This window comes from Synchiropus splendidus, chromosome 1, assembly GCF_027744825.2.
Source record: "Synchiropus splendidus isolate RoL2022-P1 chromosome 1, RoL_Sspl_1.0, whole genome shotgun sequence".
NCBI classification, from domain to species: domain Eukaryota; kingdom Metazoa; phylum Chordata; class Actinopteri; order Syngnathiformes; family Callionymidae; genus Synchiropus; species Synchiropus splendidus.
In genome coordinates, this window is record NC_071334.1 from 51,860,825 (window position 1) to 51,874,407 (window position 13,583).

The window sequence follows — 13,583 nt, forward strand, 5'->3', positions numbered from 1 at the left end:
TTTCCTGAATGAATGAGTTCAGTTTGGTTGGGGAGCTGGTCTGTCCAGGTGCGGTGAGAAGGAGCAAGGTTTGGCTCTCACTGACTCTGGTCCATCTGGATTGTTGGCGGTACTCGTTCACCTTTGACTCGGAGCTAACAGCAGGGCGGCTGGTAAACATGTCTGAGCTGGAGGTCAGCCAGATTGTTTGTGCCGTGTTCCACCTCGACGTCAGTGACGTCAGTGACAGGAGTTCCACCACACCACAGAGGTTTTAAACACTAGTCATCTTTCGTTGCACGTCATCACCACCCCACAGGTTGAACCACAGGTTGTGTTTAACTTGATACAAATATTGAAAACATTTTTGATCAGAAGCTACTTGGTAGGTTAGCAATAAAAAGTTGCATATGTACGTAAATATGACTGCATTAATGCTCCTCAAAAAAGGCTATTTCGTTCAACCATGTTCATATTTCAGCTTGGACTGTCTTTACATTCTTGTATGCAGTTTCTTGTTTTTCTGAACTCTTGCTGTGTGGCTTCAGAAAGCATGTTTTAATTACCGATCCTCTGCCACTTGTGCTGTACAGTATTCAGCCAGATGAACTTCTGCTGGAAGTGCATCATTCACAAAGTGCTGACCGACTGAATGCGTGAAAGAGAAGTCGATTGACTTGAGAGAGCAATTACTCCTCAGTCAGTAGGACAGTAAATAGAGCACCTGATTTAGTTGAAAATGCTGAAAAGCAAAAGTTAATTCACAGAAGACTCAGAAAGAAGCAACTGCTCATCGCTAATGCTAGGAGCCCACTCGACGTCGAGCCTCTAAACAAGTTTACATTGTGTTATAGAAACAGTCACCATGTTATTTCTCTAACTTTTTAACTTATTATAAACACCGACAAACAAACCAATGCTGCCAAGGTGGAACAAGGTGGAAATAATTCTATATACACATATCCAGTTGTGTATGCAGTGTTATAATGCTCTTTAGAAAACAGAATAGAAAACAATAAAATGTATAAATGTGCTGCTAGACAACGCTCTTAGTTTAGAAATGATGTGTGGTTTCATTCAATGACTTCTTCAACGTTTTGCAGCAGACAGCACCATCTGGTGGCCTCTGAATATCAGGACACTGTTTCATGAAGCCTCATCAGCCCATCACCACTCAGCACTGAGTGCCTAACCCAACCATAGGTTGTTGACCTTAAATCTTCAGTGAACCACGTCCATGATGATGACGTCAGGGCAAGCCTGAGAATTCAGATTCATAGTAGGAGGTTGAAATGAAGTCACCCTGACAAAACACTGATACGTTTAGCGTCAGTCCCCATACTTGATATCACATCCAGTAGCCATCCAAGCAAAACAGCTATGTTTGTATCCCTTCAAACAGCTCTTTTGGGCCTCGGCCCATGTTTGGCTGCAGTGAGAAAAAGACAGGAATGTATTTTGTCAGGCAGACGGCCATGGAAGCGGCTGTTGCTCGTGTGTGGGCAGCCGGAGTGTCTGAGGAATTGAGAGTGCGGCCTGACTGAATTCTACGATGATTATTTACTGAAGCCAGTTACATGAGTTATAAGTAGTGGCATACTCAACCTTTCACACATTGCATGATGCCATTTCAGGAGAAAGTTGAATGCCTCTCTCACTACATATTTCTGCTGTTAATGTGTACCGTAAAATTCACTCTCTCACACACTCGAGAGCCAGGGACTATATAGTGTTTGAGAATCCACCATGAAATGCAAACCCTCTTTAAGAGACTCTTTGAGTCTGAAACACCTGAGACTAGTGATGGGCTGATGAGGCTTCATGAAACAGTGTCCTTATTTTCAGACGCCACCAGATGGCGCTCTGTCTTTAAACAATCATTTCAATGAAACCTCACATCATTTTAGACCAAGATCATGGTGCACTTGGTGGGCTCTGAAAATTAGGACACTGTTTCATGAAGCCTCAACAGCACATCACTAACTTTCAACATGCTCTACTATGTAACCACATGAACAACAAAGAGTGCTGTTCACATTTGATACGTGTTGTTGAAATGAGAAAATATGACACCTAGTTTCATAACCTTAAACTGATCACTGTACGACCCCTGAAGAGAGGGGAGACATGCTAACCACCATGTTAGCTGTTAGCTTGAGGGTACTTTCCACACTTCCTCATTATCATCATGTCATGCTGGCAAAGGTCATTTTAGAGGTGCAGCAGCTTTGCAAAACAAAATGAAGCCATGTTTTTGGCTGCTGCAAATCCCCTGTTGAGTGTAGCCTGCTGTAGGACAACAGCATGGTGGGGATGAGTGAGTGCAGTGTTGGAAAGGTAACAACTGGAATGGAACCAGCGCCATCACAGAATTAGATTCCCTCTTCCCAACTATCAAGGCTGAAAAATGTCACAATTGTGATATTATCAAATTATTAACACAAATTATATCGCTACCACACTGTCATTCGAATTTGATCTTTAACTTGTTTTGTTGTACATCTGCATGCAAAAAGTTTCAGTGACACTCAACCAGTTAAAAGACTAACTGGCGTGACGTCACACTTACCTGATGCCACTTTTCATAACTTCATAACTCCAGAGAGTTCACACTTTGTTTGAGTTGTGTATCGGAAGATTGAAAATTGACTGAAGATTGTTTCTCTGTCCATCCACAGGTCACCACGGCGTGTCAGACATCCACCAACTATGAGCTGGTGAGCAAGACTTTTGTGTGGCTTGTGACAACGTATGAACTGCAAACACAACTAACACTGTGCCCAAAAAGAATAAGTCCATTATGACATTGAAAAACAGCACTTCTATAACTCTGTAAGAAAACAAATGTCAGCTACAACAACAAATAAATACATTAAAAATGACTCATTTATGGCACAATATAATTTTCTCATTATTTCATGCCACTTCCTTGATCCCACTTGACACCAACAACTATGATGCTGCCCAATTTCTAATGCTATCTTTTTAAAATGACAGGAACGATTCTTCCAACGATGAGAACTTACGAAGCAGCAAAAACTACCTTAATTTCCGGACTACAAGCCGTTACTTTTTTCTCGCACTCTGAACCATGCGGCTTATACAATGGCACGCCTAATATATGGATTTTTACAGGCTGAAATCAGAAGCTTTTTATTTACCCATAAAGCACTCAAAATGCGCTGTTTTTGCCCGCATGTCCGTAGCTCCAGCTACATAGCCGATCTCCTGGAGGTCTGGAGTTGAGAAACAGCTGCTGAGACTGGCTGTGGTGTCGGAACTTCGGGCAGGCGGGCAAAAACAGCGCATTTTTCACGCTTTACTATGAATAAAAGATGTGAGGAGATCATGATTCAAGTTCATTTTTTTTTCATGAGTCAGTCTCGATGTCAAAGCCCTTTTTCAAAACTAGTTTTGAAAACCTCTTTTAAGCCGGGTGCACCACTGATCTTTCTACGCCACAGACAGCACCACTGCACCTGCGGCTTATAGACCACTGCGGCTTATTTATGAGCAAGATCTATTTTCCTTCTTAAATTTAGTGGCTAATATTCCGGTGTGCTCTATAGTCCTGAAATTACGGTAACTATTATTGTAACCCTCATTCTAAAATGAAGTCAAACTAGTCAGGGTCCGCTTCCTGCCCTGCAATAACCCTTTATCCTTGGAATGACATATAAAGTAAAGCATGCAGCAGTTCCAATAGTTGATAACATACATTGTCATTTGTATTATGTATCATGTATTATAATATACTGTTTTAATGACAAGATAAACCAAGACAATATCCATGATTATGAAATTATAACACACAAAAATTGTGTTCTCTCTCAGCATTATTAAGCAACACAATCAGTTTTTGTTTATCAAACTATCCATGTATGAAAACTACATTTACTTTGGCCGAACATGTTCTGAAAATAAATAGATCATAGGTGAGTGGTGGCAAGTAAGAGAGAACATGGAAGTTGTTTCCATATATGGGCCTCGTGGTAGCTTGAAGGTTGTTTACTAACAAGAACTCAAATGGCTTGTGAATGAGTTTAACAACAACTAACATGTGTCTCTTTCTCCAAACAGCCTCCCACTCCCCAGCTTCCACTGAAGCATGTAGACACACCGGTGAGTAGGTCCGGCACTCCACTCTTGCGACAGAGTGAACTCATCCATTCGAATTTTGTTTTAGAACCTTGTGAAGGATCCGCAGTGAGGCGCTACCATATATAGAGTCAGCCACTGGTTTTCCAAGTACCGTTACTCCGTAAGATGAGAGAGATAAAACGATTAAAAAAAAACAGGAAATGACATTGTAGGATTTCTAAAATATTTATAAGTAAATTGCCATCATTTTCTTAAGTATTTGGTCACCCACAAATAAGCAAGATTTCTGGCTCACACAGACCTGTAACTTCTTCTTTCCTTGAGTGGTCTATCCAGCATCCAGACCTCAACCCCACTGGAAATTTGTGGAGGGAGTTGAAAGTGGGTCCCCAAAACATCCGTGCTCTAGAGGAGAGCTACGTGAAGGAGCAGGCCAAAATACCAGTGTGTGCACACACGGAGAAGACATACAGTAAACGTTTGACCTCTGTCATTGCCAACAGAAGGTTCTGTCACAAGGTCTTGCAAGTTGAGCTTTTGTTACTGACCAAGTGCTTACTTTCCACCAATAATGAACAAATATATTCTTTAAAAAATGAGGAAAGGGAAGTAAAATTACAGACCCCTCTCATACGTCTAGGAGAACGTGCCAAAGGTGCTGTCCATTTTGCCCCACTGTAGATCAGAAATGCAGAGTTCTTAAGCAGCTTTGTGGATTTTAAGGACCAAACATGACAAACCCATTGAAATTGAAGTTGAAAACAAAAGCAAATTGAAGAAGGTCAAGGGCACCGGGAAAGTGCTTCAAAGAATGTTTCTATCATGACATGCAAAGACCAGTGGCCAAGACGGGCCAATGAATCTGCTGAATTCCTATAAAGTGATGCAGGTATAAAGCTGGAAAGCTGGAGAAATAGATGAATGTTTATGCTCCAAAAAGAAAACCAGACTGTCTGTGGTGTGAGTCAGCATTGGATGCGAACACTTATTTATGTTTTGCAGCTGACCACTGAGGAGCCTTGTGTAATGAGCCATCTGTAATGACAATTGACACTGATAGCAGATAGTGAAGAATATGCAGCTGCTGCTGGAGTCAGCTCCTTCCTCCTCTGCCTGCTGTTTTGGACTCAATTTGCCAAACAAATGTGACAACGTGAGGAAGACTAACATTGAACGTTGAAGGCACTACGATGACGGGAAATGGGCACACAAGTAGTGTGTAACCTGTTGCACATTTCCAACTCTCAAAGACCAAATGAAAGCAAGGACTCAGGTGCTACGAATCGTCGTCTCACCTCACATCCTCTACATCGCCGTTTTTCAACTGGTGAGCCGCTACACGTGAGAGAGTGTCAGGTTGGAAATGATCCAGTTTCACCTCATTTGTCAGGAGACAGAGGTGGGCAAATGGATGACACGAAATCATGAACAACAACAACGTGTTGACAATCTACCAACATGAGCAGATCACATGGATTCAGTCACATTCTTCCTATACACTATAGACTGATGCGTTGATTCATCCGTAGCTCTTCCCACTCACTCACAGCGAAAAAGCCAGTGGTTTTTAATGCGCCCACTTGACCACACACCTTCCTGTGACACCAAAGACCGTCTGCTCTGCAGAGCTAACTTGATGTCTCACTTCAATACATTATTGACACTAGCAAAGTTTGCTTCACGGTTTAACAGTTTCCTAAAAACTAAATGCACAGCAAAATTAATTTGCTCCAAAATAATTAGAGAGAAAGATTCATTGTTGCTATGAAGTAAACTGGGGCAAGGAATGAATCATGGTATATTTTTGCCATATTGCCCACCTCTTTGAGGAGGCATTTAAACAAATACATAGCAAATAGCTTGTAAAAAATAGTAGCTACAATGTTTCACAAATTAAAAGGGATTTTCTACAGGGATTTTGAGGTTCCTTTGGTTATGAGCCACAGGATTGTTTCAATGAACTGGAAAAGGTTGAAAAACACTGCTGGAAAAGATGTGATATGTTGGCCAGGATGAGACGCTCATGCTTGTCAGGCTGAAACACAGGGAGTCGGGATAAATAGGACAGTGGAACATGGCCACTTACTTCCTGTAACTAACGCACATAAACTATCGAATGTTTGGCAAATAAACCGCTCCTTGATGAAGTTTCGCTTATAATGGAGTGGCAGTTCCTCAGCACCGCTCCAGATAACAAACTGAATTTCCTCATTAGAGGCTGAATAATGTGCAGTGTTTTCTATTATTTCATCAGTGTTGTGACATGGGGAACGTGTGTTTGTGTGTGTCACCCAGGCGTAATTACGCACTCTCCAAAATAGCATTCCTCCTTAGGTTCTGACCATAGCTGACAGCAGCTGGTACTGAATTAGATTTGTTCCATGCCACTTGAATTTATATGATACACAAAAGATCGATCGATTTGGCATGTTGACATGTTAACAACAACAACCAGATTATAGATGAAACTAACCTGGAAGGAAAAAAAGGAAAGAGACTAGTGTGTCATGTCTGTGACTTTGGGAAGCAAAGCCATGGAATGGAAGGAAGTATTTAAGAAGAGATAATCAAGACGGAGGGAGGAGTACTGTACTGTAAGCAGAGCAAAGCTTGAGGACAAGAGGAAGCAGATAGAAGATGCATCTATGGAAAGATACAGCAGGAAAGTCATGCTGGTTCTACTTCATGATGTGAATATTTGGAGCTGCTGTTAAAGTTGATTCAAAAGGTTGTTTATCGGAACACGAAAGCCCCAGTCTGCCATGCCGCTGGGACGTTCCATTCGACAGCGATTCGCTGGATTACGCTCGTCCTGGACATGGAGTACAGAGTACTTGAACAGCAAGGTACTATATTACATAATATTCATGATGCATCGATAGTCACAGCCTTTTGGTAAATGGATGTGCCATTTGTTTTTAGCACAAAGACGTGTCCTCGGAGTACTCTTATTTTATACTAAAACTGAGGAAGTAGAAGGAAGTTGAGGAAGTTTACTATGGAAATACATTTGCAATACTTCAAAGTAGCACTCTGAAGTACTGTATGCTCATACTTATACTCAAGTATACTGAATAATATTAACTTCAAGTGTACTACTTTTTTATTCAGGGTTTGAAGTATATGCAAAGGATCGTGGAAGTGGATGAATGGGGTATAGAAAACAGACATTCCTAATTACACATACTTTTGCTTTGATATTGTTTGAAACTCATTTGACCGATGTTGAGTAGTACTCCCATTGGATAGCTCAATAATTGTTGTGTCACTGTGAGTGTGACCCTCTGCTGTCTGCCATGGGTGATGTGTCGAGTCATGTATGTAGACATAAGTTATACTTGGACAATAGGCATGTTGCCAGTTGTGTCTGTGTCCGGAAGGTGAACATGGTTGACAATAATATTTCGTCTGTAAGTAAAGTGAACTTTAAATATATATTGACTAATTGAAATCTGGATGAAGAGTATATACCTACTGCACTAGTAGCATACTTCTTGCATACCTACTGAATACTTGAGTAAACTAAAAACCTTGATTGCCACTTGTAGCAAATATTGATATTGGGAGAAGTACAGTAAGAGAAGTTTTGATGTCTTCATGTACCATCCGTAGTTAAGAGGGTTTTGAAGGACGCATTCACTTGCTCGGCTTTAAGCTGTCTTTCTTACGTACTCATTTGCCAGCCGCCACTGAAGAAAGACACACGGCACAAGCCGAGTCTTATGTTCTGTGACAGACTAAACAAAGTTGAGATTGTAATCTTTTAAACCTTGAAGAATGTTCAGTGTTACACACATTATGCGCACAGCCAATTTGAAATGCCCCCGACATGCATGTCTTACAAAGGGAAGACTGAATCTGTAACTACCAATCAGTACAGGGACTTTCTTGTTCTAAAGACTCCTCTGTGAATTTCCTCAGTGTCAGTTATGAAAATTGTTCACCTCAGTAGGTTTAAACCTTCATCGCCTTCATCACAGCCAACAGCTTGCACACTGTTCACGAGCCTCTCCACTCCAACTGGAAACGTGAAAAGTAGAACCATGGCTTTTGATTTGGAGCAGAGCGGACGCGGAGCTGTATTTTCTAAGAAGCACGGTGACACGTGTTCAACACAGTCCTTTCCTTCTGTGACAGGGGTGATCGACCTTTGTGCGTGAACATGCTTTTGTCTGTCTTAATAAACAAATGTGTTTAAGTTAACTTTTGACTTGTGGTAGCAAATTAATGAAATATTCTGCCATACTAATCTGAGTCATTCACGGCTCGATTATATTTCACTTCTTTACACCAACAAATCTCTTGAAATGCTTTGCTTTCTCTTCTTTTTGCCGGAGGATTATATGCGGCGTTCAGTAGTGATGGGTGGATGAGGCATCATGAAACAGTGTTGCAGGCTTGACGAAGCAGTGACCTAATATTCAGAGGCCACTAGATGGCGCTCTTGGTTTAGAAATGAAATGTGAGATTTCATAAAATTAGCGGTTCAAGTTCAAACATTTTACAGCAGACAGCGCCATCTGCTGGCCTCTGAACATCAGGACACTGTTTCATGGACCCTCATCGACCCATCACTTGGTAACTTCCCTGTGTACCCCTCTGTACAGCATGTTTCCTGACATGTCATGTCACGATCTCAGTTTGTCTCTGTGGAATTGGGTTGGGTAGGTTTTAGAGATCATCGCATGACCCTCACTCTAATCTTTGTTGCCTGCGTGTGTGTTTTGTCTCCAGGGATCAGCGCGGTCCTGCAAGAGTGTGGAGGTTTTGCGAAAGCAGTCACGGTAAGCAGCCTTGGTCATGCGATCCTGGTACCTGCCACCACAAATGTGAACAGGGAGGACCCAAAACAAACATTCAGTGTTTATCTTAGAAACAAAAATTACACTATTTTCTTACGGTTGCCAACTGGTTCACTTTGCAAACGGAAAGACAAAACCATGTCATGATTAAAGTAAGACATATTTTTTTATCTTTGTTGTTCAATATCATGACTTCTCCGTTCATGATGCAACCCATCCTCGCTCCCATGGCGTAATGTACTGACGTTGGGAAAGTGGACAGTTGCATCCGATGCTGACACCACAGGCAGCCTTCAGTGTAGCATGTGGACGCATTAGGTTTTCAATTGAAGCACATGTTCCGCCTTCCTCTGCACATCCTGATGGCGCGGGCAGCGCGTCACATAAAAGAAAAGGTTGAAGAAGAGGTCGGAGTTAGGAATGGCATGGAATGTCACTCTTCTTGTTCCACTTCGAAGCCCCTCAAACGGCTGTACTTCCTGCTACTGATACCACGCTCGGTCTTCACGCTGGATCTTGCATCACCGTTGGATCGCCTATGAGTCAACGTCAGTACATTGCTCTATGGGAGTGAGGAAAGGACACATTTCTTAGGTTTACTGCCTTGTTGTGTTAGTAATAGGTTTGTTAATATGCAATATGGGCCTCAGTATTTGTTCCTCCTGACAAGTAGTACACTTGGAATACACATCTCATGAAAAGCAATACGATTCAAAACTAGTTAAGGGCAGATGAGGTTTCATGACACAGTATCGATGGGTACATGAGGTTTCATGACAGTATTAAAGGGTTGCTGAGGTTTCATGACACAGTGTCCGGATTCTCAGAGGCCACCAGATGGCACTCTCTGCTGCAAAAACTTCATTCAATGAAACCTCACATCATTTCTAAACCAAGAGCGCCATCTAGTGGCCTCTGAAAATTAAGATGCTGTTTCATCAACCCAGCACTACTGTTTCATGATACCTCATGTCCCCTGAACCGCATGATGGTCTGTGCTAAATATAGTTACTCACCGCACATTTCTGTTTTGTCATTGTAAGAACAGTTTCATGCCACAATGCAAATGCTGAGGCCATGTCCTGAGGCAGGAGACATTTAGAAATCCCTTACTGTCTCCAGGAAATACAGCAACAAGAATCTTGATAAATCAGGCTCCATTCCTCCAACAAACGTGACATATTTTAGTGGTTCTCTTTGTTTGTTTGTTTTTTACACTGTATGCTCGAACAGAAATGAGCTGAAGTATCGTTCTTTCTGACGCAGGAGTCAGAGTGTAGTGCTGGCCATGGAGGAGAGTTACGACGTGGACCTGGTCTACATCACAGAGCGGATCATCTCCGTCTCCTTCCCCGTTGCTGCCGATGAGCGGACATACAGCACACACCTTAAAGAGGTGGCAGCCATGCTGCGTTCCAAACACGGCGAGCACTACCTGGTAAGTCTTTCTAGCGAGACAAAAAAAACCCTTTAAATGGACTGAGATCTGTCTTATTCCAGGTCTTAAACCTTAGCGAGCAGAGGGGTGACATCGCCAAGTTGAACCACAAGGTAAACACCTAAGTTTTACATGTATTTGGATTTTATTTTCTCTAAGCCACCGCCGTTGATCTTCAGGTGCTAGAGTTCGGCTGGCCAGACCATCATGCTCCCCCACTGGACAAGATGTGCAGCATGTGTAAGGCCATCGACGCCTGGCTCAATGGAGAACCACACAACGTTGTGGTGCTACACAACAAGGTAGAGGAACACAGAGATGGTCATGACAGCTGATGTGAAAGCCATGGTAGTCGAAACACATCTAAAAGCCACACGGCTAAGAAGAGACGGAAGCCATTAGAGTGGTGTCAAGAACAGCTGATGGAGCGACCCCAGAGCAGACTCAGCATCAGCATGAGAAGGTCCAATAGTCCCAATATCCAGAGTCCACAAATTTACACAGCTGTGGGACTCAACTGACAGGTCAAACTACTGTGAATGAATGAGTAAAGCAAAAGGAGGAAGGCAACTACGTCAAAGACACAGAAACTGAAAGAACTAGAAGAACAAATGCAAGTGAAAAACAAAGCTGAGGAGGTGGAGAAAGCTTCTGACGAGGAAGACCAGTAACGTGCATGTGAACTAACATTCAGGAAAGGAGGCCTTCTCTTCCTTGGCACTGAATTGTGACTAGAGATCACAGTCAGACGAGTTCCCACCAAAAAGAATCCTATTTTCAAGGCCCGTCTTTGCAAAGAAGAATTCAACAAAAGACAAAAGGAACCTGGACTTTTCCAAGTCAAGAGCAAGGCAACAGAGCATGAGACGTTAGTGAGGGTATAGTTATTTTGAAGGTACATATCTATATATAAAATGTGAGCAAAGCATCATTATCAATGACTTATGGTTGCTAATAATTGTAAAACATAAACAATGTAGTTTAATGACATATATGCTTTTAAGATGACCTCATGAATCACCATCTTCACCATCTTCATGAAAAATGACCAAAGGCTTATGACTTGTGGAGTGAAAGTATTCAGTATTTTCAATATTCCTGCGTTGGATTTATTTTCTTCTTCTCACGACCATTAGTATAGTTGTAGTTCCTGTCCACAAACTGGAATTTGACATTTATTTCTCCTTTGCAGGGCAACCGTGGGCGAACAGGAGTGGTGGTCGCGGCGTACATGCACTACAGCAACATATCTGGAAGGTAGATGTTGTATTCTGTGCCACATTTACTGTCGCTCTATTGAAAAATGCGATAAGAAATGGTGTACCTTTTGGAAGGTGTTTTTTTTTTTCCCATAAATCCATGCATGTCAACATGTTGACCTTCTCTGTTGCTGGACATTGACAAAGATCTGTTTTGAACTTCTTGAGTGGCTTTCAATGTGACATGGGGATCCATTCAGGCAGAGCCAGGTGGCCGCAGAATGAGGGCGTCCTCAGGTGAAGACAAAGTAGGCGGAAGTTTCGAATTCCAGGGTGGTAGGGGAAGGCAGAGCCTTACTCGCCCTCTGATTGGCTAGAATAGCTTATCTTTGATTGGCTATTTCATTTGGCCACGAAAATTCATGTTGTAAATAGCTGAGCCATCATCTCACCCAGCACTGTACAACTCAGGTAAGTAGCTGAGCAGAGGCAAATGTTCCTAATTCTTCAGCAAAACAACTCCATTTGAAATCGACGCTGCCGAACCCCGAGAACAGGAGGCAGACTCCTGTTCTCGGGGTTCGGCAGCGTCGATGATGACGTCAGAGCTGAACTGTGTGATCCCAGATATGTGTTTGCGAATCCCAGGATGGTAGGGGAAAGTGCAGCCTTCCTCGCTTCTGATTGGCAGGAATGCCACTCCTATCCTAACACTCCTAACCTTATCCGCGTAGCCTGACTTCCCACAATGCATTGCCCAACAATCGGCTGCTGGATGGATCAGTGCTGCGGCTGGCCTGGCTCTCCTTGAACGCGCCCAAGACTGTAATAGTTGACATTCACCTCCAGGATTAGACAGAGAAGCAAAGCCATTAGCACAGTGGTCCACAATACGGCTTGAATCATCATATTCATCTGATCTCATGCCTTTAGAATGTTTCCAGCAATGTGGACGAATGAGACCTAAGTAGCAAGGTGGACCAACTTAACACCGGCACTCTAATATTGTGTGTATTTCTGTGTTTGTGTGCACGTGTGTTTGATGCAGTGCTGACCAGGCACTGGACCGGTTTGCCATGAGACGGTTCTACGAGGACAAGGCGCTTCCTGTGGGCCAGCCATCCCAACAGAGGTATTTTCCAAAACCAGTATCAACAACACCCAGACATCTTATGTCTTTTTCTCATGTAAAACAAATCCTAATACAAAATACTGACTAATAATAATAATAATAATAATATCTTAATAAAGCCAATTTGAGGAGTTGATGAGGAAAAGGCTTTTGTTAATATGATGCTTTAATATTGTGTGTTCAAGAAAATGTTGCACATATGGGAAAGACCTTGTTCGCTTGAGAAAAAAAGTATCAATCACGGCAGACCACATAGTGTGAACTGGAGATAGCGGTGGCCAAGATTGGAGGACAGAAAGGCTGAGGGACAACTGAGTTTGGTGAAAGGATGATGGAGATGGTTGTGGTGAACACATATTTCCAGAAGAGAGAGTCACGTGCAGGGGTGGACTGGAAGATGTTTATATCCTGTACAGAAGTGTGAGAGAGAAGCTACCTGTTGATGGTGTGAGGAGACATGAGGCTGACCAAGACAGTGAAGGCAGAGCTTGAAGTCAGGTGTCAAAAAAGTCAAAATTGTTGTGCAGAGAGAGGTGGGTGGCCATAAGAATTAGGATCAACTGCATCAAGCTATGAAAAACAAAAGAAAAAACTGTTGGCTGTACCACCTGAAAGATAAGGTTTAAAAACAGGGTTTTACCCTGAATTTCCATCTGTCTTGGCCAGTTGGTCATTCACTGTGTCGCACAGTTGTTGCTGTTTATCTGTAAGGAGGATAATTGTGAGAAAGTATTTCACCAGAAAAGCGAGGTCATGATTCGTGCCCATGGCGGAAAGTCCACTGCTCTCTGGAGAGTTTATGGCATTTAATCCCCCCGTTGATCTCTGCATGTTTCTTTCAATGACTGTGACGTCACCCTTGACTTCAGTATAGCTTTCTGAAAGCCATGAAACGGGTGCAGAGCAAAACAATTGCAAGCAGCAAAAGCCTC

General features: G+C 42.5%; 1 protein-coding gene across 6 annotated transcripts in view; it reads left to right on the forward strand.

The window, feature by feature from the left end:
• Positions 1 to 13,583, forward strand: part of tns1a (tensin 1a) — a 64,715-nt gene that overhangs the window by 23,204 nt on the left and 27,928 nt on the right. For 5 of the 6 annotated variants that reach the window (XM_053861182.1, XM_053861199.1, XM_053861191.1 and 2 more), the window contains 8 exons: positions 2,658 to 2,696; positions 4,060 to 4,101; positions 8,815 to 8,864; positions 10,149 to 10,320; positions 10,383 to 10,433; positions 10,500 to 10,622; positions 11,513 to 11,577; positions 12,568 to 12,651. In XM_053861182.1, the coding sequence (XP_053717157.1) occupies positions 2,658 to 2,696; positions 4,060 to 4,101; positions 8,815 to 8,864; positions 10,149 to 10,320; positions 10,383 to 10,433; positions 10,500 to 10,622; positions 11,513 to 11,577; positions 12,568 to 12,651 (626 nt within the window). Of the gene's footprint in view, positions 1 to 2,657; positions 2,697 to 4,059; positions 4,102 to 6,684; positions 6,927 to 8,814; positions 8,865 to 10,148; positions 10,321 to 10,382; positions 10,434 to 10,499; positions 10,623 to 11,512; positions 11,578 to 12,567; positions 12,652 to 13,583 lie in introns of those variants that run through there. The other variant, XM_053861216.1, reaches the window with a different exon arrangement.